The 25,799-nt window shown below is 17.6% G+C and overlaps 3 protein-coding genes across 3 annotated transcripts in view; 2 read left to right on the top strand and 1 right to left on the bottom strand.

Moving 5' to 3' along the window:
- Positions 1-1,705: 1,705 nt before the first annotated feature.
- Positions 1,706-10,066, bottom strand: PGAL8A_00374600 (tubulin--tyrosine ligase, putative; the record flags this gene model as incomplete). The annotated part of the gene is made up of 1 exon (XM_028672811.1): positions 1,706-10,066. The coding sequence occupies one exon, from the start codon at positions 10,064-10,066 to the stop codon at positions 1,706-1,708; it is 8,361 nt and encodes a 2,786-aa protein (XP_028529326.1).
- A 2,766-nt stretch (positions 10,067-12,832) lies between these two features.
- On the top strand, positions 12,833-13,915 carry PGAL8A_00374500 (dynein light chain, putative; the record flags this gene model as incomplete). The annotated part of the gene is made up of 4 exons (XM_028672809.1): positions 12,833-12,962; positions 13,067-13,136; positions 13,327-13,390; positions 13,871-13,915. 4 exons carry the CDS (start codon positions 12,833-12,835, stop codon positions 13,913-13,915), a joined length of 309 nt encoding a protein of 102 aa, XP_028529325.1.
- A 3,712-nt stretch (positions 13,916-17,627) lies between these two features.
- Positions 17,628-25,799, top strand: part of SLARP (sporozoite and liver stage asparagine-rich protein, putative) — a gene marked incomplete at both ends in the record, with an annotated part of 9,533 nt that continues 1,361 nt past the window's right edge. The window contains 2 exons of the mRNA XM_028672808.1: positions 17,628-25,435; positions 25,530-25,746. Of these exons, the coding sequence (XP_028529324.1) occupies positions 17,628-25,435; positions 25,530-25,746 (8,025 nt within the window). The remainder of the gene's footprint in view (positions 25,436-25,529; positions 25,747-25,799) is intronic.

Raw genomic sequence — 25,799 nt, 5'->3', positions numbered from 1 at the left:
TTTGTACATTTATCTTTCTTATCATCTTTTCTTCATAGAACATAATATATTAGAATATAAAAAATTTTAAAATATATATAAAGAATATAAATCCTTTTAAAATACATATATATTAGTTTAAAAACTGGCAGTTACTCAAAAATATATTTTTATTCTAAAAAAAAAAAAAAGAAGATTTCTTATGAATATATATATTTAAATGATAAAACATTTTAAAGATTAACTTTAATGTACAAAACATTACTAAAGTAAAATTACTTTTTATCTATAAAGCTTAAAATTTCATTTATGGATAATTATGAATATAATTTAACTTTTGTATCTTTTGCAAAAAAAAAAAAATTTTATAAAATAAAAAATTATTATATAATATATTTATTCTTTAAAACTTCTTAAAATTTAGATATACGTAAACTTTAAAATGTTAAAAATGTATAATACATTTTATTCCTTTCTTTTTTTTTTTTTTTTTTTCAAAGAATATAAGAATGTAAAATAGATTTTACTTTTAATCTAATTTATTAACTCTTTTTAAAGCAATTTTTTATAATATATATTTATTAACCCTTTTTTTTTTTTTAATTTTTTTATTTCAAAAAAAGAGTTTATGATTATTTAAGATGTTCCTTTTATATAAATACTCGGATTTTTACTAAAAACAACTTTTTATTGTATCATTTACAAAATAAAAATTATAGAATAAAAATTGCTCAAGCAATTATAAAAAAATTACATCATGTAACAAATAATTAAAAAAACTTTGTTTGGAAATTAAATAATCCATAATATTTTTCAATTAGGTTAAAACATATTTAACGAAGATTTATTAAATCATAATATATATATAAATATAATAAAACATATGATAAAACAAAAAAATTGTAAAAAATTTCATTAATATGGATTTTAGATATAATGAAAAAAAAAAAAATTCATATTTTTTTAAAAAAAAAAAAAATATATACATTGATATATATACTTAAAAATTATAAAAAAAATAAATATAAAAAGGAAAAAAAATAAAAATAAAAAAAATAAAAAAACAAAAAAAAAAAAAAAAAAAAAAACCAAAAAAATAAGATGAAAGCGAAAATGTAAAAGAAGACGAAAGTGAAAATGTAAAAGAATACGAAAACGAAAATATAAAAGAAGAAGCCGAAGGCAAAGACGAAAACGAAAACAAAAACGAAAATAAAAACGAAAACAAAAACGAAAATAAAAACGAAAACAAAAACGAAAACAAAAACGAAAACATAAACGTAAACATAAACGTAAACATAAACATAAACAAAAAATAAAATAGATTTAATAAAAAAAATAAAATGAAAAAATTGAACTGAAAAGAAAAGAAAAAAAAAAATATATTGATACAAAAATGTAGAAGAGAAAATAGAGAGATAAAAAAAAAAAAAAAATGAAAAACATGAAGAATACATTAATAAAAAAACAAAAAAATAAAAATGAAAACAAAAACGAAAACAAAAAAAAAAAAAAAAAAAAAACAAATAACAATTAACAAAAAATTGTACGGACAAAATATAAAAAACAAAAATTAAAGATCCAATGACAAAAATTTATATGATTTCACTTAAAAATTATCTATTAACATTAAAGTGCAAAAAACAAAAAAAAAAAAAAAAAGCATTGTCTTAAAATGCTAATTAATTACATTTCCTATATATATATATAAATTATAATTATATAACTATGAGTAATATGATATTCCATATTTATTAAAAATGAACGTTAGAAATGTTTCTAAGCAAACATTTTTAACATTAGGATTGACACTAATTTGAATATATTCATATAGATTGTAAATATTATTACAAATATTTTTATGCCATAAATAATTATCTTTTTTTTTTTCTTCATGTTTGTTAGTTGAACTTTTGAATTCAATTTTTCTGATCTCTTCTGAATTAAAACGAGCACCTAGTTGATCTCTTTTTTTTTCTTGAGTTTCTTTTACATCTTTTTTTAATTTATTCATATTACATTTATTTTCTTTTTTCCCTTTATTGTCATTATCTTGATCTTTCTCTATTTTTTTTATATTTCTTGAATTTTTTTTTAAATTATTCATTCCTTTATCATTAGATATGGTTGCAAATATGTTATTTTCTTGATTATTTAGTTCTTCAAAAATTATGCTGTTATATGGATATATTGAATTATAAATGCTTAAGTAATTGATATATGGAAATATTAATAATGCTAATTGCTGCATTAATAAAAAAAAGTCAATAAGTGTTAACCCTTGATTTTTGTTAATATATTTACTAAAGGATACTTGTCTTGTAAATAAGTATTCTAAATCATACACATTCATTTTTTTTTTCCTTTTATAATTCACTTTATTTATTCCTATAGAATTAAAATTAACTAAATTATTAGTTGACCCAAAAGAAAAAGGACAAAATACCGTTGAGTAATATGAGCTATTATTGCCTATATCTTTATTTAATATATGATTATTTTTATTATTCTCGTTTATGTTTTCATTATTATTTGTTGAATCAACTTTTTTTAAAGGCTTTCTTTGAAAAATATATGACTTTCTCTCTTCTTTTTTTTTTTTTTTGTCATTATAGTTATGTTCATCAGAAATATTTGATGAGTCGTTATTATTTAAAAAATTAAAGTTATTTGAACAATTTACATCAGGTATTATATTTTTTTCTTTTTCATTTTCTTTTTTGTAATGATTTTTATTTTTAAAAACTTCTTTAATAATATGATGCATATGATTTTCATGAGAATTTTTATTTATTTCATAAAATTTATTGTAAATATTTGTAGGTACTTCAATATTTTCAATTATTTTATTTATTTTTATATCTTTACACATGCATAAAAAAGTGTTTTTATCTATATAATACTCAAATTTATTATTTTTTTTTTTTAAATTATTATCATATTTTTTTAATATAAAATCAAACAAAAAGTAACAGATATTATATATTTTCATTTCATCATAAAAATTCCTTGTTTCTTTTTTTAAATTTATGTACACATTTTTTTCTAATACATTATTTTTTAACGGATGTAAAATATCTTTTCTAATTTTCGTATATGTCTTTTTTAAATCAAATGTAACATTTTTATTGTATAAATCATTTAAATTTTCTATATCTTTATTAATATATCTAATTCCAAGAACATTTAAGCAGTTCATATATTTATATAAATTACTTCTTATCATAATTAAGTTTTCAATTTTTTTTTTATAAAGGTTATCACTAATATTTCTATAAATTGATTTATATGTTTCTACATCATTATTTAAAAATTTATCAAACTGAATATCTTCTTGATTTCCTATTTGAACATATGTCTCTTTATTTAAAATATTTGATTCTATTAATAGATCTTTATTTTTAAGAGAGTTGTTATATGTATTTGATTCAGAATTAGTTATTTCATTATTATCTATATTATTTGGGCAAATGCCCATATTAAGAAAATTTAATGATATATTTTTGTCATTATCATCTATCGAATTATCATAAATATCATCAAAACAATTTACAAAATTACTTCTCACAAATTTCATATTGCTATTACAGCTTTCATCGGAATAATCACTATTATTATAATTTTTCCTAAAATTTTTTTTTCTTGAATTATTATTAACTATACTTTTATGAAATTTTTCACTATTTCCCAAACAATTTTTTTTTTTTTCTTTACTAGTATTATTAAATTTTAGTGTATCTTTATCTACTATTATTTCTTCCTTTTCTATAACTTCTCCGTTTTTTTCTTGTTTTTGTTCATCTATTTCCTTTTTATTTTTCAAAAAATTTAATTGATCATTTAAAAAAATATCACATTTTTTGTTCTTCAAAACAACATTTTTTTCATAAGTATCGTTATTTGTATTACATGATTCGTGAAAAATATGTTCGTCAATTTTATTTTTATCAGTATCAATATTACTGGATGAACTGAAACTATCAATATCAATATCATTTTCATCAACACAGGTATCAATGTTACTCATATTTTCCTTTTTTAAAAGCAAACTTTTTTTATTGTTTTTTTTTTTTTTTATCAAATTGTTAATTCCAATGTTACTACCCTGACTTTTAGTTAAAGAATTGTTCCCACAAATATTTATTTCATTACGACCACTTTTATGAACCATAGATGAAAAACTTTTTTTTATATTATTTACACAGATTTTATTTTTATTTAAGTCTTTATTTAAAATGTAAGAATTTGTTTTATTTATTTTATTACAATCTACAACAGAATAAGAATTTCTTTTTTTCATAAAAATATTTTCATCTTCAGGATATTTTTTATTTTCAACAAAAATTTTCGATTGTATATTATTTAAAGTGAATGAACAATTTATAGGTTTATCTTGTAAAACTATTTTTGACGATTTTATTTTATTATCACTTTTAATATTTTGTTTCTCAGATTTCTCATTTTTGTTATTAATACATATACTATTTTTGTTTTTTTTTTTTAAATATTTTTTATAAATTTTTTTATAAACTATTAAAAACATTTCACTTATTACTGGCTCTTTTACATACCTATCGAACATACTTTCTAATTGTATTTCAAAATAAGTATAATTTGGATCTAAATAATCTATTCTTAATGAAGGATTAGAATTAACTTCTAATAGCCATGCTTTTCCTGTATTATCTAACAATATATCTAAACCAATCAATTGATAAAAATAAAAGTTATTTTTAAAATTATATTTGATTTTAGATTTTATATAGGAATATATTGCTAAAGATGTTAAACAGCTTATTTTTTTTATCTGTTTCCAAATATCGTCTATATCATAACCATTATTTTTTAAATAAATAAAAACATCACTTAACAATTGTTTATTGTTATTTTTATCGTGTATATTTTTTTTTCTTATATATTTTTCATTATCCTTATTAATACTATAATTAGTTAAGTGAACAAAAGAATTACAAATATATCTTTTCTTTTTTTTATATTCTTCAGTGCATAATCTTGCAAAACCAATTTTAGATAAATAAATTTTTGGATAATTTTTTCCTGGTAAAAGTAAAATGTAAATACGAAAATCAAATTTCTTTTTATACATTAATAAAGGATTATCAATATATTTTTGTATTATGTAACAATTATATCCATTTAATATATTGACATTAATATCATTATATTTATGAATTAACTTTACACCAATTCCCATACTACCATTATCTGGCTTCATTATATAAAAATCTTTATTATTATTATTTAAAATATATTTAATAATATTTTTATTTTCAGGCAATACAAAAGTATTAGGATAAAAATCATATAAAGAAGGATAAATAACAGATAAATGAGACAACAAAAAAGTTAATGCTTTTTTTTTAGTGTACATATATATAGATGGTATTCTATTTATAATTTTTTTCTTTTTCATATAATTATAGTGATCAAAATCATTAATATTATAACCTATCCAGAAAAAAATACCTTTATTTAAATTATCAGTACATTTTTTCCAATTTAATTTATTTATGCATGTATGTATTAACACTCTTTCATATCGAGCTAATTTAGTATTTATTGTTATAATTTTTTTTTTTTTCGAGTTATTCTTTATATTTAACTTAACTATATTATCTTTATTCCATGGAAGAATATCTTTATTTTCTTTTGTATCATCCGTCTTAATATATAAATTATCTACCTTTTCATTATTAGATAATAAACTATTTTGACAATTATCAGTACAATTAATTGTTGTGTAACTTTCTATACTATTTTTGATGTTATCAAAATTAATATTTCTAACATTAATTCCTACATTATTTTTATTATTATTAATAGAATTATTAGGTATGTTTTTCATTGGAGATGATTCTAAAAAATTATCCTTTTTAATGGTATTCTTTTCAGTAGGACTATTATTCTCTTTATTTTTTTCCATATTTCCATTAGAATTGACATTCATTTTGTTCCTACTTTTGTTATTAAATTCACTATTCATTTCATTTTTATTATTGTCAAAATTAGTTCCTTTTAAAAATGTTTCATTTTCTATGTTGAAATCATTATCATTGATAATTTTCGTTTTGTTTGAATTTGACATAATTAGCTTATTGTTAAATAGGTGTTTACAATTTTCATTTGATAGCACTGATTTACTACGTTTTTCCTTTATTTTATTTGAATTGTCTGCATTTATATTTTCATTACAATTTGAATATTTTATTTTGTCTTCTTTTCTATAATTTTCACTAGTTTTGTCGCTTTCTTTTATTGTGTATATTTTTTTTAAATCATTATTTTCATTTTTTCTTAAGTATAAAATATCATCTTCATTCATTTTATAATTTTTTAATTTACTTTTTTTGTTTTTCTGTTTCGATATTTTATTAATGTTATTTAAATGATATATGTAAGAATCAGTTAAAGCTCCGGTATGTGTTATCTCATATTCATCAGTAATGCTTCCATTTGAAGCAGATTTCCATCTATCTTTTTTATTATAAAATATATTATTTGAATTTAATTTGTTTTTGCAGTTAACTGTTGTATTATTTTTCTTTGTTAAAAACTTATTATTACAACTATTAATATCATTGCTCCTTTTATATATATTATTATTTTTCGAATTTTTCAAAAAGTAATTCGGATTAGATATAAGAATATGTTTTTGCTTATTATTTTCTTTAATTATTTTATAAGAACATTTTTTTATTCTATCCGTGACATTTATTTTTTTGTCATATATGTTACAATAATCATCTGATTTCTTTTTGTTAATAAAGTGAACATCACTATCTATTTTATTTTTTATTTCATTTCTTGATTCATTTATAATATGCTCATTATCTTTCAATAAAATTTTCGTATAATTTTTTTTTTTTTTTACCAACGTTTCACCCTTTTCAACGACTAAAATTTCACCATTTAAATTATTTTTCTCTAGTGTATCAATATATTTCTTCTTTTCATTGGATTCCTTAAAATTATTTTTTTTTTTTTCTATGAAGATATTTATGTCATTACTCACCACATCATTTAAATAAGTATTCATTTTCTTTCCACTTTTTTCATTTTCTCCTTTCAAATTATTGTTATTTTCTTCTTTTTCTTCTTCCTTTTGTTTCTTCTCTTGGTTTATAGTCTTATGAATATTTAAATGTTTTTCTAAATTTTGTTTGTAATGATCACATTTCTCTGTATATGAATTTTCCTTAGAATACTTTTCATCCTTTGTATTCCTTGAAATTTTTCTTTTCATAATTTTTAACAAATGATCTCCCTCTCTACCTTTATTAAATAAATTTCCCTTCACTTTTTTATCATAAGGGTTAATATCATTAATATTTTTAAAATCTTCGTTAAAACCTAGCGTTATGAAATTATTTTTACTACAATTCGCTAAATTAATATCTTTTATACTTTTTTTATAATAATTGTTGGAATTATTTATTATATTATCCCTTTTATATTCTTCATAATATAATGTATTGTGTGTCTGAATTACGTTATTGGTGTCTTTATTTATGCCTTTAGAAATTTTATTTAACATATCATCTTTTTCATTATTTTTGTCATTATCATAGGTATCTATTATAGATATTTTATCACTATGATAATTTTTTATATGATCCTTATAATTTTTATTACTCATTTTACTATTTATACCATGAGGTACAATTTTTTTGTCTGACTTATTTTCATACCATTCACTATTGTTAATAATGTAGTCACAAATATTAGAATCATTTTTTCCTTTTATATAATTATTATTTTGTGTGTTTATTTTATTAATTTCATTGAAATATACTTTATCAGTCTTATAATCACCAATATTATCATGATTACAATAATTTATAAATTCCTTTTCTTTTTTATCAAAATTATTTTCGCAATAATTATATTTATTATTTATATTATTCTTTTTACAGTAAATTGTATTATTATGTATATTAATATTATAATTGCAATTTTTATTTTTTGCATTGTTTAAAATATGTGATTCATCAATTTTACTAGTTTCATTACAACTTTGAATATTATACGTTTCTTTATTTAGTTTAGAATGGTTAATACTATAATAATAATTACTTTTATTTTTTAAATTATATACATTATTCGAATCTACATAGCAATTTTTGCTTAAGTTTTGAAAAAGATCTCCATTTTCTATATAACTTTGATTATGTCTAACATTTTCAATATTTTCTTTATTATTTATTATTTTGTAATTTTCTTCTTTTCCTTGCTCTTTATAAAAATACTTATTTTGATTTAGTAATTCATATTCTTTTCCTTTTTTTCTTTTATCTAATATAATCCCAGAACAAGGTTTTCTTTCATTCATTTTTTTATTATCATTATTCTCATATTCTCTTCCTGAACATTTTGAATTGATTTTTTTTTTTCTCTCTTCTTCATTTAATCTATATAATGATATATCATCATGTTTATTAATGCTTTCTCCTTTGTTTAATACTTTTAGGATATGATTGTTGCTACAATTTTTATATGTTTCTTTCATATTTATTTTATCACACAAATTGTTTAAATTTTGGATATCATACTTTTTAAAAGTGTTATAGGATCTTTTTTCATCACTATTTTTTTCACTATATGAAATTTTATCACAATGATTATTACATTTATTACATATATTATTATAATGATCACTATCCTTATAACTGTACTTAATATAATTATCTCTACTATTACTAAAGTGATGACTAGTATTACTACCATTAGTTGCACCATTTTTTATTGAATCAGTGAAGTATTTATTATTATGTGACAAACACATGTTACTGTAATTATTGATATATTTTGTTTGATTAATATTCATTAATTGTGATATATATGGCTCCGATTTAATATTATCTTTCAAATATGTATCAGGAGACTTGCATTTATTTGTATTAACTACGTAGTCATGGTTTTTTATCTGTTCTTGAACTAAATTTTTATCATTATCAATATTTAATGCATTTACATTTGTGATTTTTCCTTCGTTATTATTTTTACTAAAATAATTCATGGAATTATATTTTTTTCCTGAATTTTTTAAATTATCTAAATTGTGATCATTAAAAATTTTATTTGAATTCATTTTCATTACATAATTTTTATTTTCATTTTTTGAATATTCATCAGATTTTTTATTTAAAACATGCTCGTTTTGATACATATCTTTTATGAGTGTTACATTATTCATGAAATTATAGGGATGTTTTATTTTATTTGTAGTATCATTATTATTATTAAAATTGATATCTTTTTTATTATATATTGATTTATTCAAAGGGATTCCTATAATTTCATTTTCGTTCCTTTTATTTAAAGAACTATTTATATTCATTTCACTAACAGAATTCATTTCTTTATTTTTTTTACATATATTAGTTAACGATTTTTCCGTTTTCATTTTTTGCATAAACTTGTAATTGTTCAAATTTTCGTTTATGCTATTTAATCGAATAGAATGAGATTTTACATAAATATTCGAAATATTATTTTCTTTTTTACATTCATCATTGTTTCTATATAACATGTTATTTATTTTATTATAATATAATAAATTATCATTTCTAATTTGAGATTTTACATTATGCAATTTAGTAAAATAATCCTTTGAAATAATTTGTTTTTTTTTTAAAAAACTTTTTTCATTTTCATTAGTATTTCTCAATTTTACTTTTTGTATATTGCAATTACAATTATTATTCTTATATTTAATAGATACACTATATGAATTATTTAATTTATTGTTGTAATGATTGTTTTTCATTAATGCGTAATTCAAATTAGTTTTGTAAGTGGCTGCAATTGAATATTTATTAGGAGCATTAACAAAATTACTTACATCATTTATTATTAAGGTATTTTCATATTTTTTTAAATTTTTCATAGTTTCTTCATTGATGTCACTAATATTTTTATTTATACTAATTTTTAAATTATCACATTCCCTTGATACTTCATTGTTTTTTAAGGAATATGTTGGAACAATTTTTGATATATTTCTTTTTTTAGATTCATTGGTTTCATTATTATATTTACTATTTAAAAGATTATGAAAAGAATTCATATTTTCTTTCCAATAAAACCTATATTTTTATATTTATGTTATTTTTTTTTGCTTTTTTTTTTACTTTTAATTCATATATTTTTCTCTTTTTTTACACTATACACCTGTTAATTAAAATACCTTAGTAATATTCATAAAAGAAAAAGTCATATGTATATATGCACATATATGTATATACAAATTAAAAAAAAAAATTTTTTATTTTTATATTCCTTTACATTTTTCATTATATCTATAAAAATTATTAAACATAAAAATATATAAATATATATATATAATAATGTGTAAATTATTAAAAAATGTAATAATATCAATAGTTGTTAGCTTTGTTGTTTTGAAACATTTAGAATAATTAACATTATATTTTTAATAACACAACATTTACATAATTTTCATGAAAAAAATTTAATAAAAATATGCAAAAAAGTGCCTTTTTAATTAAAATATAGAAAAAAAAAAAAGTTCTCCCTAATTTTTCTATAAAGCATAATTAATTTATTACTAATAGAACATATAAAAATTAAATAAATAAGAATGTGAATCAACAAAATTATAAAAGAAGTTAAAAAAAAATATATATATATACATAGAAATATGTGCTTAAAACATTATTATGTAAAATAAATTTTTAGTAAATTAAACAAAAAAAAAAAAAAAAAATGACTACACTATTTCAGTAGTTCACATTTTCAAACAATATTAAATTATAGATATTTTTTAAATGTAATGTTGTATATATTTTTATACATAAAAATAAAAACATTTTTAATTATATATTATTCGTTATTCACTTACAATTATATATATATATATACATATATATATATATATTTGAATAGGAGAATAAAATAAAATTAAGCATACATGATTCAAAAATGTAATCATTATGTATGTTTTTATTATACATAATAATATACATAAATGAAAGGATAATATGAATATGTTAAGTAAAATAAAAATGATGAAAATAAAAATAGTAAAAACCGTATGTGTACATACAATAATTGTTTAATTTAAAACAAATGAGAGAAAATAAAAAATAAAACTAAATACTCCAATGTGTTCAAAAGGTAAAAAAAAAAAAAAATATTCCTTTTCATTAGATGTAGAAAAATAAGGTCCAAGTTAAATAACATAATATAATAAAAACCTATAAACATAAAAACATAAAAAAAAACAAAAAAATGATTTTATATTGTTAGATTTGTTGTACAATAAAGTACATAAGATACTCAAAATTTATATAAAAAAATGTTAACATATATATATATATATATCACACTACAAAACAGTTAAAAGCAAAAATATAAAAAATTCATACAACTTAGAAAAAATTAAGTAGTTTCAAAAAAAATATAAAAAATATGATATAAAAATATTATAGAACTCTTAAAAAAAAAACCTGCATTTTAGTGCAAAAAAAAAAAAAAAAAAAAAAAGGAAAAGTTACTTTTTGCAAATTAATCTTTTTTTATTTCAACTCATACAATATATTGAATGTATTTTTTTTTTTTTTTTTTTGTTTTATGTAATAAATAGAGAAAATAATTTAAATTTTCATTAAATAGTACCATTTTTTTGTAATTTACTTTTGTATACTCATATGTTTATAGTGCAAAAAAAATATATACACTAACAGTTTTTTTTTTTTTTATAATGTAATAAAGGTTCTCTATATATTTAAAAAGATATAGACAATCACTTTTATTTATTTTTCTTACATTTTACTAGAAGAAAAAAAGAACACGAAAAAAATGATTATTAAAAATTTATGAAACTAAAGTTTTAAAATATTTATCATCCTTAAACGTCATTTTTTTTAATAATTTTATTTATTTTAAATTTTTATATTAAATCTTTTCATTAATACAATAAGCCATATAATAAAATATGAATTAATGTATTTACAATAAATATATTTTTGAATATATTTTTTTTTAAATTATTTTTAGCTTTAAAGAGAAAAAACACTTTCTATATATTCTCCACGATGGATTTATTTTATTTTATATTTTTTTCTTTTTTTACCGTTTTTTAAAATTTAAGTTATAGTATATTTATTTAAAAAAAAATAAATATATTATTAATTATATGTAATTCACTTTTTATATTAAGCAAGGTCTAATGTATTATGGCATATTATAAAAAGTTAATTTTACAAATATTTTCTTTAAATATATTTAATTTCATTTATTCAGTTAACACTCTTATTAGTGAAATTTTTAGTTTAATACAAATAGAAACAATATATTTTTCTTTAAGTTTGATTTATTTTTATTAAATGAAAAATATACATATTATTTTTCATTCATTTAAGAAATTTAATGAATAAAAATAAGCTTTTTAGTACGTAAAATTAAAAAAAAATTATATAAAAAAAATGTACATATAAATATTCATTTTTCTTATAATCAATTCTTAATGTAGATATATATAACCTTAAGAATTAACATTCCAAAGCAAAAATAATAAAAAGTAACTTAAATATATATAAATGAAAAAAAATATGTATAAATATAAAACATAAGTATTCTACAAAACTTAATTTTTTCTCTTTTTAAGTATTTATATAATAGTTATTTAAACAAAATATTATGTGTTTTACATTGATTATATTTAAATAGGCAATAAAGTTTATAAAATATATTACTATATAATAAATAAATTATCACAGAATAAAAATATTAATGATTAAATATTAAAAAAAAGATATGTATACATTTTATAAAAATATCAATTAAATTTTATACATATAATTATTTTAGAATGAAGGAAGAAATAATTAATTCTTTAAAGACATTGATGAAAAATGAATTGAAAAATCATCTTAATAATTACATTAATAAGAAAGAAATTTCTTATCATATTTCAAATCTTATTAAAAGCCATATAAAAAGTAAAAAAAAAAAAAATTTAACAATTGTATATATACAATAATAATATAACATAGTATTGTTTAATGCATAAATAATAAGAACTATGAATATATTAATAATATAGGTTTAACTTCAAACAATTATAAAATTATCGTTGAAATTCTATTAAATGAAAATAACGAACAAGGAATAAAGTATACACAAAAAATTAATTTAATCTTAATTTATTTCATATATAAATATAAGTATATATAATTTATAATTATAGTAGAACTAAAAAATATATATATATATATATATATTATACTCATTCATTTTTTAAAAATAGTTAAATGTGGAGTTAATTTTCTTTTATTTTATTTTCTCATTTGAATTACTTTATAGCATTTCTACTAGATTATTTTACAACAAACAATCTGATTTTTTTTTTAAAGAAAGAATCATTAATGTAATAATTTTTTAAAGAAATAAATGAATTTTATTTAAAAATTTATCTTAATATAAACATTAAATATATATATATATATATTGAAATTATAAAGTTATATAATTACAAAAAAAAAAAAAAAAAAAAATATACATGTATATATAATAAAAAAATAAGAAACACATATTTATAAACAAAAATAAAAAAGATATATATAAACCTATATTATAATAAAAGAAAACACATGTATATTAAAATAAAAAATATAAGCCCATATATTAGAAAAATTAAAAAAGCATTATATTTAATATTTTGTAAATAATTATATATATATAAAGTTTTTGGCACATAAAATTTTTCTTAATAAGCATACAACAAAAACTTATTGTTCTTAAAATAATATATTAAAAAAACATAAAATATTTAAAATTATATATTGATTTTTTTTTAAACAATTATTTACATTATATATGTGTGTATGTTTTTATTTATAATTTATAGGACACTTGTCATTGTTTTATAGTGGTTTATTTAATTCATGTATAATGCATTTTAAAGATAATATATATTTAAAGGTATCTTTAATTTTTATATCCATAAAGATAAAAGCCAAAGACATTAGGAATTTTTAAAAATATAAAATTTATATTTTATAAATTGTTAACCCACAAAGCTATTAAACGCTTTATACATATATAAATATGAAAACGGTGCACTAAAACTGACAAAAAGTTGGCATTTTTTGTAATACCTATATGTAGCTCACAATTTCTTATTTTTATTTTATAATATTTTAATTTTTTTTCAACTACATTAAATCAATATTAAAAAACCATATAAATAAATCCCTTGTTCTTAAACTTTATATAAGCATATATATTAAATATTTTTGAAATGAGGGTAATTACTATTTATTAAACTTCTTTAACATTTAAAAAAAAATAAAATAAAAATCTACTCATTTTATTTCATTTTTTCTATAATTTAAACTTTCTTCTTCATAATTCAAACTTTTTCTATTTTCAATAAATTTTAAGGATTCCCTTAAAATAATTAAATACCCACATAAATCTCGCGCCTACCTTCTGATATTATATATTGCAAAAAATACCAAAGGTACAAAAAGAAACCATTAAATATTAAAAAAAAAAGGTAAAAATACCAAAAAAAAAAAAAAAAAAAGAAACACTTCATTAATATTTAGGTTTTCTTAATATAGAAAATTTTAAAAAAACAAATCTCTATTTAAGTATTTTTAAAATTAAAGCACAGTAAATTTTCACCTTTATATTTAAAAGTTTCCTTTTAAAAAAAACGGAAAAGAACATATTATTCTTAGATACTATAAAAAAAAGGCACAATAAATTTTACTGTATTTTATTTTCTCCTTTTAAAAGTTTTCTATATTTAAAATGAAAAAGAATTCTTTATTCTCTCTCAGATACCAAAATCAATGCAGGTATAATGAATTTTTATTAATTTTCATTTTCTTCTTTTAAAAATTTTTTATAAAAGAAAAATATTACATTATTCTACTTTGAATAACTGAAAATGTTAATGATAAAATAAATTTTCATTATGTTTTTCTTTTTTCCTTTAAGAACATCCTTTATATATAATGAAAAAGGATACTTTGTTCTAATTATATACCATATAAAATGAATCAATAATATTTATTTATTTTTTTTTTTTTTAAAATATCCAAAAAAATACAAAAATACTATACAATTTTGCAACATTATAAAAAAAAATATATAGTATTAATTGCACTATTTGAACATACAAAGTAGTAATTATTCATTGTATTATTATTTAATACAATAAAAAAGAAATGTGAATACAAAAAATTAAAATTACCAATTTATTCATACAAAATCTTAAGTGTATCTATCAATTGGTTATTTTAATAAATTAATGTTATTTAAAAGATTATGCTTCACGCATGCTTATTGATGTTTATTAATATTTTATTTAAAAAAAATATTTAAAATTGTACTTTTATATAAATTCTGTAGTCTATAAATGAGATTTTTGAACATGCAAAATAAAATAAAACATAAATAAATATAAAAAATATGCACAAAAAGTATGCACAAAAAGATGCACAACAAAAAAGCCAATAATATATGCATAAAAAGAAAAAGTTAAAATAAAATAATTTATATTTTTTATATTAATAGCAGTATATCATGTAGGTGAAATAATAAGAAAAATAGAATGAAAAAAAAAGATGTGGATTTTTTTGCATGTAGTATAAATCATTGTTGACAAAAAAGAAAGCAAAAATAAAAAGGAAAATATAATGATCACAAAATAATAACAAAAAAATATATGTATTAAAAAAGATATAAATAAAAAAAAATATATTTTACATTTCTTTAATTCTTTTCCCTATTTTTTTGATCTATTTTTCTTCATTCTCTATTGTAAATATTTAAGTGGATTTATTTTTACATGCGTAGAATAAAATAAATCTTTTTTTAACATAGCTATATACTAGATTAAACCTAAATACATTTAGCAAAATCTTAGTGCACCTAGATATTATTTTTTTTTTATAATTTTTTTTTCATATATAAATATATTTTTTATGAATAGGAAATAAAAAATAAAATAAATTGACAATTATTCAAGTACAAAACAAAGATTTATATAAAAATAAAAAAGAGATATGTTTTTAAATTATGTATGAAAATACGTATGTGAATAATTAAAGATATTGTAATTTCAACACAATAATGCAAAATATGTTATTATATTATATATATTTAAAACATACCCTTTTTTTTTTTTATTATAAGAAAAAAAATATATGAATGATATGAAATTAAAACAAATATTTATTTTATTTTTTTCCTTTTTTTCGTTTGTTTTATGGAATTATTAATTTTTAATTTAATTTATTATTTATTGTGTTTTATATTCAGCTTTTTTCTTTATTTTTTTTTAGCTTTTTTTTTTTTTTTAGTTTTTTTTTTCTTTTTAATTTATTATATATGATTACATGATATCAAGTAAATTAATAGAAAGATTATGTGCATTCAAATTAATGATTATATTATCAAAATTGATATAATTAAAAAAAAAATTAACAAAAATAATAAAAGTTGTTAAGATATTAATCTCATCCGAATATACATATATATTCATATTACCAACTGTATTCTACAAAAAAATTGCAACAAAAATGTAAGATATTTTTAAGTAAATTTGTTTATTATTATAATTTTTTTTTTTTTTTTTTTTTTTTTTAACTATTTATTTAGTTTTTATTTTTTTAAAAATATGAAAAATTTTCAGATGTCCAATTATTAATAATTAAAAAAAAAAAAAAAAAATAAATAAATAAATAATAGTTCTATAACAGCAAATGATTTCCTATCTATCGAAATGATAAACAAAAATGAGCAAGTTTTCTTTTATATGTATAACAGAAAAATAAAATATAGTAAAGTAAAATAATTTAAAAAAATGACGAAATATATATATTAAGACAACATTAAATTAAAATGAACAACATATTTATAATACATGCACATGTATGTATATATATATATTTATACATATTCATTAAGAAAATAATGAAAAGGTTTTAAAAAAAAAAAAAAAAAAAAAAAAAAAAAAAAAAAAAAAAAATTTATGTATATTATTGAAATTAGCATGAGTTCATTAAATTAATGTATGAGAGTAAATACAATAAAATAATATTAGAAAAGGAAAAATAAATACGTTTAAAATTAGTGTAAAATTGTTAAATACATTGATTTTCATAAATACATATATATATATATATATATATATATATATATATATATACAAGTATATGTATTGATATTTTAAATATCTCTACATGAATAAATTTACAACAAAAAAAAAAAAAAAAAATGGCTCAAATCGTTTAGTGCATTAAAATTATTTTATAACTTTTTGTATCATTTTTAAGAGATATATATTAAAAAAATAAAATAAAATAGCGTTTCTATGTATAACACAGAATTATTGCATATTATTACATACAATTTTTTATGTTTATTGTTTCTTTTATTTCTTTAATAACTATTATTTTTTCTCCCTATTTTTTTTTTTTTTTTTTTTTTTTTCTGTTAAGTATTTATTCTAAAAATATTTTAAATTGAATTATTATTTTTTTTCTGAATATATTTTTAGTTGGATATATTTTTATATTTTACAGATTTATATATGTTATAAAATTTTTTCAAATTGCCTTTTTTTTCTTTTCTTCTTTTTTAAAAAAAAAATGAGAAAAGGAAAACCAAGACATGTGCCAATGTTTTTAAGAAGTGAAAATAAAAAAATATTTTTTACATTTTTTTCATATTTTATGCCAAAAAATGATTTAAACTTTATATTTGAGTATTATGATATTGGATTAATTGTGCTTACAAAAATACACAACATAAGAAAAAAATATGAAGATGAAAAAAACAATTTACAAAATCAAGATAATAAATCAGATATAGATGATATAGAATCATTTGATGAAAAGGTTAGAACATTTTTTTTAAATTATAAAATAAAATCTAATAAAGAAGAAACAATTGATAATAAAAAATTAAAAAATGAAAAGCACAAAAAAAGTAAAAGAAATGTTTTAAATAATGAAAATAATCAAGAACATTTAAATAAAAAGGTAGGACTTAAAACTAATAATGGTTTGGGAGCTCAACAAGCAAATAAAGAAACAAATAATTTTTCAAATGAAAATAAAGAATTGTTTAAAATTAATGGAAGTGAAATAATAAATGCTAATTTAAAAAAAAAAAATAAAAAAGTTAAAGCACAAGAAAGCATCAATAATAGTGAATCATATTTAAAAAGTGTAAAACTAGAAATAGACAAATGTAGTGAGACTAATCAATCACTTTCAAAAAATGAATGTGATAATATGAATATTAGTAACTTAAATAATAATAATGCAAATTCGATAACAAAAGCAAACGATTTAAACGAAATAGAGCATGATAATATGGTGGTAAAAACCAACAAAGAACAAAATAAAGAAAAAAAAGAAAAAAGTAATGAAATTGAAAAAAGAATAAAAAAAGAAGAAAATATTGAAAATAAAGAAAAAATTGAAATAAAAAAAGAAATAAATGAAAATGAAGAGATGTACGAGAATGAAGAAGAAATAGGCGAAGATGAAACGAATGAAGATAATGAAAAACATAAACAAATGATGATGAGAGAACTTAAAAAAGTAAAAAAGGATTTAAATTTAATGGAGAATACTGAAGAAATAGAAAAAAAAAAGGTAAATGATGATACGAAAATAGAAAAAGAATCAGATATCATTAGCTTTCCTTTAAAAAAAAAAAACGAAACATACAAAAAATTTAGTAAAAGAATTAATAGAAAAAAAATAAATGAGTTTGTTGATGATCATGATGATTATTGTTTTTATATAACAGATCTATGTAAGAAAGGAACCATGCTTTCTTTGAAAAAAAATGAATTAATAAATGATAAGAATGAAAAGTATAAATTAAATTCTTCTAAATTTATGGATATCTCAGAAAATAATAAAAATTGCTCATTTAATGAATCACATTCATTAAACAATAATTTTATAAATACTAAATTAAATGAACATTTTAAAGAAAATAAAATTAGTGAATTAAAAAATTTACAAAAATGTAAAGAAAGTTTTCCGCAAAATTCAACATCAATTAATGAAAATATAATATTACAGAATGCTTACCAGATGGTTAACAATAATAACGGCTATAATTTAAGTAATATAGAAAATTTACAACATAAGGATAATTTTACAACAGATAAAAATTTGCAGAACTCTATATATTACCTTAATGGACAAAATGCATATCTAAGAAACTCACTTGATGAAAATAACATTAACTATTTCAATTTAAACATTAAAAACAAAAACAATGTTGAAAATAAAACTGAAATAACAGATGAAGAACAGTATTTTAAATTTCTAGGTAACAATGAAAATATTATGAATGATAAAAAAAAATCTTATATAAAATATGAAAAAACTAAAAAAATTTCCCAAAATAAAAGCAGAAAAAAAAATTATAGTGAAAATAATAAAAAATTAACTTATTTAAATGATCAATCAAGCTATGATTTTGCAAATAATAAAACAATTCAAATGAAGAATCAGCAGTTATATCCCGATAGTAATTATGATCATTATAACATTAATAATCAAAACGGTTATAACAATTTTTATTCAAATAACATAAATGAAATAAAAAATGATATTAATGAACAAAATAATTATACTAACAATAATAATGGAAATAATAAAGGTAATACGAAAAATGAGAATATTAATAATCAGATTTTTCATTCGAATGATATAAATAATTATGGAAGCAATTTTAATGTAAACACATATCAAAATAGTACAAATAATATAAATTACAATATGAAGAATTTGAGTACTAATTCAATTGATAATAGTTCAAATATAAATACTTCAAATAGTGATTCAAAAAATATTGGTAATAATAATTATTATACTCACAATCAGATTAGTAATAATTTCGTTAATATAAGCAGAAATAATGAAAATAATTTTGCTAACTACAACATAAATATTAACTATTTAAAAAATGATGCTGATGGAACTAATTATACACAAAATGGTTATGATGAAAACGATAACATTGATGATGATGATAATAATAATAATGATAATGATAATAATTACGTAAAAATGAATATGAAAAATGATATATATATAAACGACAATATTAACAATAGTATTTATTTTAATAATAATGAGGAGATAAATAACTATACGAAAAGTTATATAAGAAATAGTTGTACTAATGAGAATGTATTTAATAATTATTCCAACATTTTGACTGATAATGTGAATGATTCTTCTAATAGTGCAAATATTACTACATATATCGAAAATTGTAACAACAGTAACATTTATGATATAAAAAACAATGATAAAAATGAGTATAATGGGAAACATACATCTAGTTACATTAATAAAATGAGAAATACGCAATATAATAGTAATAATAATATGATACAAAATGAAATTTTTAATAAAATAAATGAAAATAATACTAAAGATCAAAATATGCTTTCAATGAATAAAAATAATTCTCAAAGTAGTCAGGAAGAACAATTGAATCACTTTCTTGTTCCTTTAACAAATGTTCAAAGTAATAAAAAAAATACATATAAGAACAGCATATATACACAAAATGATAATATAAGAGAGCACAATTTTTCATTCAATTTCTTTAATGATAATACTAATTTTAATAATAGTAATTTTATGAATTTAAAAAAGATTAAAGAGGAAATAGAAGGATCTACAAGAAATTCAAAAAATTCAAGCATTTATGAAACAAAAAGTAAAATGGATATTCCAAATAATAAATCAAATATGCAAAATGTATATAATAATTATTCTAAAATGATTGAAAATAATTATGGTGCTTCAAACCTAGTTAGCAATCAAATAATAAATAATGATTTAAATTTAAAATATTTAAATAATAATTCGTTAGATGAAAGAGAAGAAAAAAAAAAAGAAAATTTGGAAAAAAAGACAAATTTAAAGGAGGAAAAAGATGATTATGAGGAAAACACAAAAACACACAGTATAATAGTTAATAATGAAAATATTAAAGAATATAATTACTTGATTAATGCTATTAAAAATGAAAATCCAAACTTATATAATATAAGTAGAAGTAATATAAATAATGGAGAAATCGAATTAAACAATGATTCAATTAAAACACAAAATCAAAATGAAGATTCTCAATTTTTAGATGAAAAAAAAAAATATATTATAAAAAATAGCAATAACATTGCATATTCTATTTCAAAAAATATACCTGGGAAGAAAATTGGAAATCAAATTACTAATCAGTATAATTATGTAGAAACTGATTTAGAAAAAAAAAGAAAAAAATTAATTCAGGATGATTACGATAAAAATATTTCTTATCATCAATTAAAAGAAAAATTTTTATATAACGAAAAAAATTCTTTAAAAAAAATACAAGCGGAAAACAAAAGTTCAGTTCATCATTATATTGATTCAAAAAATAACTTAATGGATGAAAATAACAAAATTGTTGATCAATTTTTATTGAATAACTATGATACGAAAAATGTACAAATGAATGACTCTTCCTTGTTATTACGAAATGTAGGAAATAATAAATATATAATACCAAGTAATATTGAAAATGATCAGGTAGACAATAATATTAATAATGTAAACTGCTTGAAAGATGAAAATGTTATCTATAACAATGAAGATTATTATAAAATTAAGAATATTAATAAAAATTTAGCTCAAAATAGTAAATCTTACATTATGGCAAAACATGGATGCTATAAGAATACTCAAAATAATTTAATTGAAATAAAGCCGAATTTTAACAACCTTAAATACAATGATAAATATAATTATGAAATTACAGTTAAAAATATGGATAATAGTAATACTGATATGACAAAAAATATTAATATTGACATTATAAGAAATGAAAATAGTAATTGTAGAAATAATATAATAGATTCAAAAGTAAGTGTAAATGAAGAAATAAATACTGCAAATGATTTTTTAAATAATGATAATTCTAATTTTAATAATTACATGATTAATGATGAAATAAACACTTTAGAATATGCAAAATTTTACACAGATGACAATGCTGAAACAAAATCCTTCTCAGAAATAAACGATAAAAATTCTGCAAAAAATATTTTATATATAAAAAATAAAGAAGATTTTGAAATGAATGATTTGGGGTTAGTAACAGATATAGAAAATTATAATTATAAAAATAAATCTAATAGTTATATTAAAGAAATGAAAGCTAATAGTTGTAATCTGAAAGTATTACAAGATTTAGACAATTATATTATTAATGAAAATAAAAATTATAATCAAGAATTTATTGATAATTTCAGTTGTAATGGAAAATTAGAAAAACTAAACTTAAATAATGATGATTCAAAAAATATGTATGATACCTTTTATAAAAAGAATTATTCCAAAAATGATAATTATAATAACGAAAACATCATATATGCTAATAACTTAAATAAAAATTTTAAAAATAATTCTAAAAATTCCTTTGTATTTTATGATTCCTCAAGTAAATATGCAGAAGAAAAAAATATAAATGATGAAAATAATAAACATCCTAATAATAATACATCATTATATGAAAATATGAATAATAATGATAATTTTAACCAAGAAATGTTTGATAATAAAGATAGAATAATGACACAATCTTCAAAATCTTTAAATTTTCCTACATCTAATATTTATTGTGACAATAATAAAACAACTGAATTAAATGAAAAGGGTCATATGGATTCTCAAAACTTTTTAAATAATAATTACAATAAAATAAGTGAAAATTTTCTCAAAAAAAATATAGAGTCAAGTAATAATATATATAATATTCACAACACTACTCATAATAATTATTCAAATGAATGTTTTTTTAATAGAGAAGATGGAAGCAATGAAGTAGGTAACTTGATGACAGATCAGTCACATTATTATTTAAATGATTTAAATAACAAAAAAATTATGAATAATTTAAATACTAACAGTGTCAATGAAATGTTAAAATTTAATAACAGTAATAATATTAACAGTGTTAATAATACTAATGATATTAGAAATATTCATAATAACATTTGCCAAAATAATTATAATGTTGAACAGAATCATTCTAATATTAATGGAAATTCAGTTTATAACTTTGATAATAATTATAACATAAATAACATTGATCAACATAGTAATATTAATACTGTTCACAGTAATAACGTCAGTAATTGTAATACCTATAATAATTATAATAATGTAGATATTAATAACAATTTAGATATAATAAAGATAAAAGATACAAATAATAATAAAAATAATGGAGCAAATAATTTTTCTAATCTAAATAATTTAAGACATGTATATTCAAACAAAGTTAATAGCACAGATTCTCAGTTAAATCCAATTAATGATCATAATGTAAATGATAATTTCAGTGAAACCAAAATTAATGTAATGGATAAATGTAAAAATATGAACGATAGTAGTATGCCTTATAGTATAGAAAATATTAATTATTTAATGAATAAAATAGATAATTCTAATTCATTTTATGATAATTATAAACTTATGAATACTATTAATTGTAATGAAAAAATATCTAGTGATGAAAATATTTATAAAGATAGTAATTTTAATTTAAAAAAATTGAAAAATTTTTCGGCAAATAATACATCAAATTTTAAAAATCCGTATTTATATATGAACAAAAATACAAATGCTGAAGAAGTTGATACAATTACTTATGAAAATATAAATGAAATAAACAACAATGTTGATCATATAAAAAATGATTCTAGTAGTACTTGTTGTGATAATAATAATAATAATAGTAATAATGAGTTAATAAAAAATGAAATAGTTTTAAACGGATTATATGATAATATCAATTTTGATAGTTACAAAAATAATACTTCATTAATATTAGATTTAAATAAAAATAAACAGAGGAATAATTTTTATGAATCTTACCCTACTGACCACAAAGATAAGCAGAAGAATAACAGTGATAACTTAAATAATTCAACGAATCTCATAAATTGCAAAACGGAGCATTTTAATAGCAAAAATTCCTTCAACTTATTAAGTAATAATATAACTAACTTAAATGATTTTAAAAATATCAATGATTTAAATAATATAAATTGTTTAAATGATTTTAAAGATACAGATACTATAAATAAATTAATTGGTTGTAATGACAAGAATAATACAAATATTATTAATAATTTTAAAAATATAAATGAGTTAAATAGAGTCATAGGAGTAAAGAATATGAATGATTCAAAAACAGACAACATAAATCTCATTTTCAGAAATATAGATAAAATTAATAATGTAAGTAATTCTGATAATTTAAAAAGTTTTTCAAACAATAACATGAATAACATAAATGATAATATTAACAAAAATTTAATTCTTGATAATTCATATACGAATACATTAGGAAATAATGGAAATATTTTTAATAAAGAACATTTAGAATTTGATCCTAATAATATTAATTTTTTAAAAAATTATAATTTTAACAGTTACATGTCTTTACTTCAACTAAATAAAATAAATGATTATTATAACTCAATAAATAATAAAAATTTAGTAAATAATCCTAATTTTAATTTAAATGTTCCTTTACATTTAGAATATAATAACATGAATGTTTTTGCTAATCAAAAAAAAATAGAATTTGATAAACAATCAAATAAATCATATATTAATGAAATGAATTCTAATTGTGAAAAAAACACTAATACTATAAATAATTATTATGCTTCTTCTATATCTAATATTCATAAAAATAACAAAGAAGGAAATGTAAATATTTCAAAAAGTAATATTAGTGACGATTATGTAAATAATTTTAAACATCCATACGTTTTTAATAATGGTATTTTAAATATAGATTCAAAAAAAAATATAAATAATGACATTAATAAAAATTTTGTAAATTATGAAAATCAAATAAAATATATAAATAATTCTAAGGGAAATATAGTTAATTATGATAATTATAATATAAATGAACAAAATAAAAATGCAAACTCTATTTTTTCTTTAGATTCATTAAAATATAACTTAATGAATAACAATTCTAATTATGTAAATTTATTAAATAACATATGCAATGTGTATGATGATAATTCTAATATTCAAGATTCATGTACAAATAACAAATTAATGTTAAATAATAAAAATGAAAAGAGAAATCAAAATATTAATGAATTATATGATTTAAAAAGTATAAATCCTAATGAAAATAGAATTAGAAATTCTATTATTCCTGTCAATTTTCCTGTAAAAAATTATTATAATTTTCAATTATTGTTAAATGTTTTAAAAGGAAAACAGTTATATAATTCATTTAATCCAGATACAGGAAAAATGCAAAATAATAATGATATGAATTTAAAAAATAATAAAAAGAATTATTCTATTTCTTCAGTAGGATTTAGTAATAGAAGCAAAAGGTTATTTTAAATAGAAAAATCGCTTATATTTATATATAAATATAAATTAATATAACAGTATTTACTTGATATTTTTTTTTTTTTTTTTTTGTAGATGGACTATTTGCCCCTCATATATTTGCTGCAATAGCGCATTGTGCAGATTTAAATTAACATGTAATTTTAAATTTTTACAATTCAACCAAGCTTATAACACTTTTAATATTCCATATGCTATTTATAATTGCTATAAAAATATTATGAATAATTACCATTATTTCACATCAACATTATGCCCACAACAGACTTATTTGTCAAAACATTCAGCACAAGTAAGTTTTTTTTTTTTTTTTTTTTTTTTTTTTTTTTTTTTTTTTTTTTTTTG

Source organism: Plasmodium gallinaceum (assembly GCF_900005855.1).
Source record: "Plasmodium gallinaceum strain 8A genome assembly, contig: PGAL8A_v1_98, whole genome shotgun sequence".
NCBI classification, from domain to species: domain Eukaryota; phylum Apicomplexa; class Aconoidasida; order Haemosporida; family Plasmodiidae; genus Plasmodium; species Plasmodium gallinaceum.
This window is presented reverse-complemented; position numbering and strand designations above follow the sequence as displayed.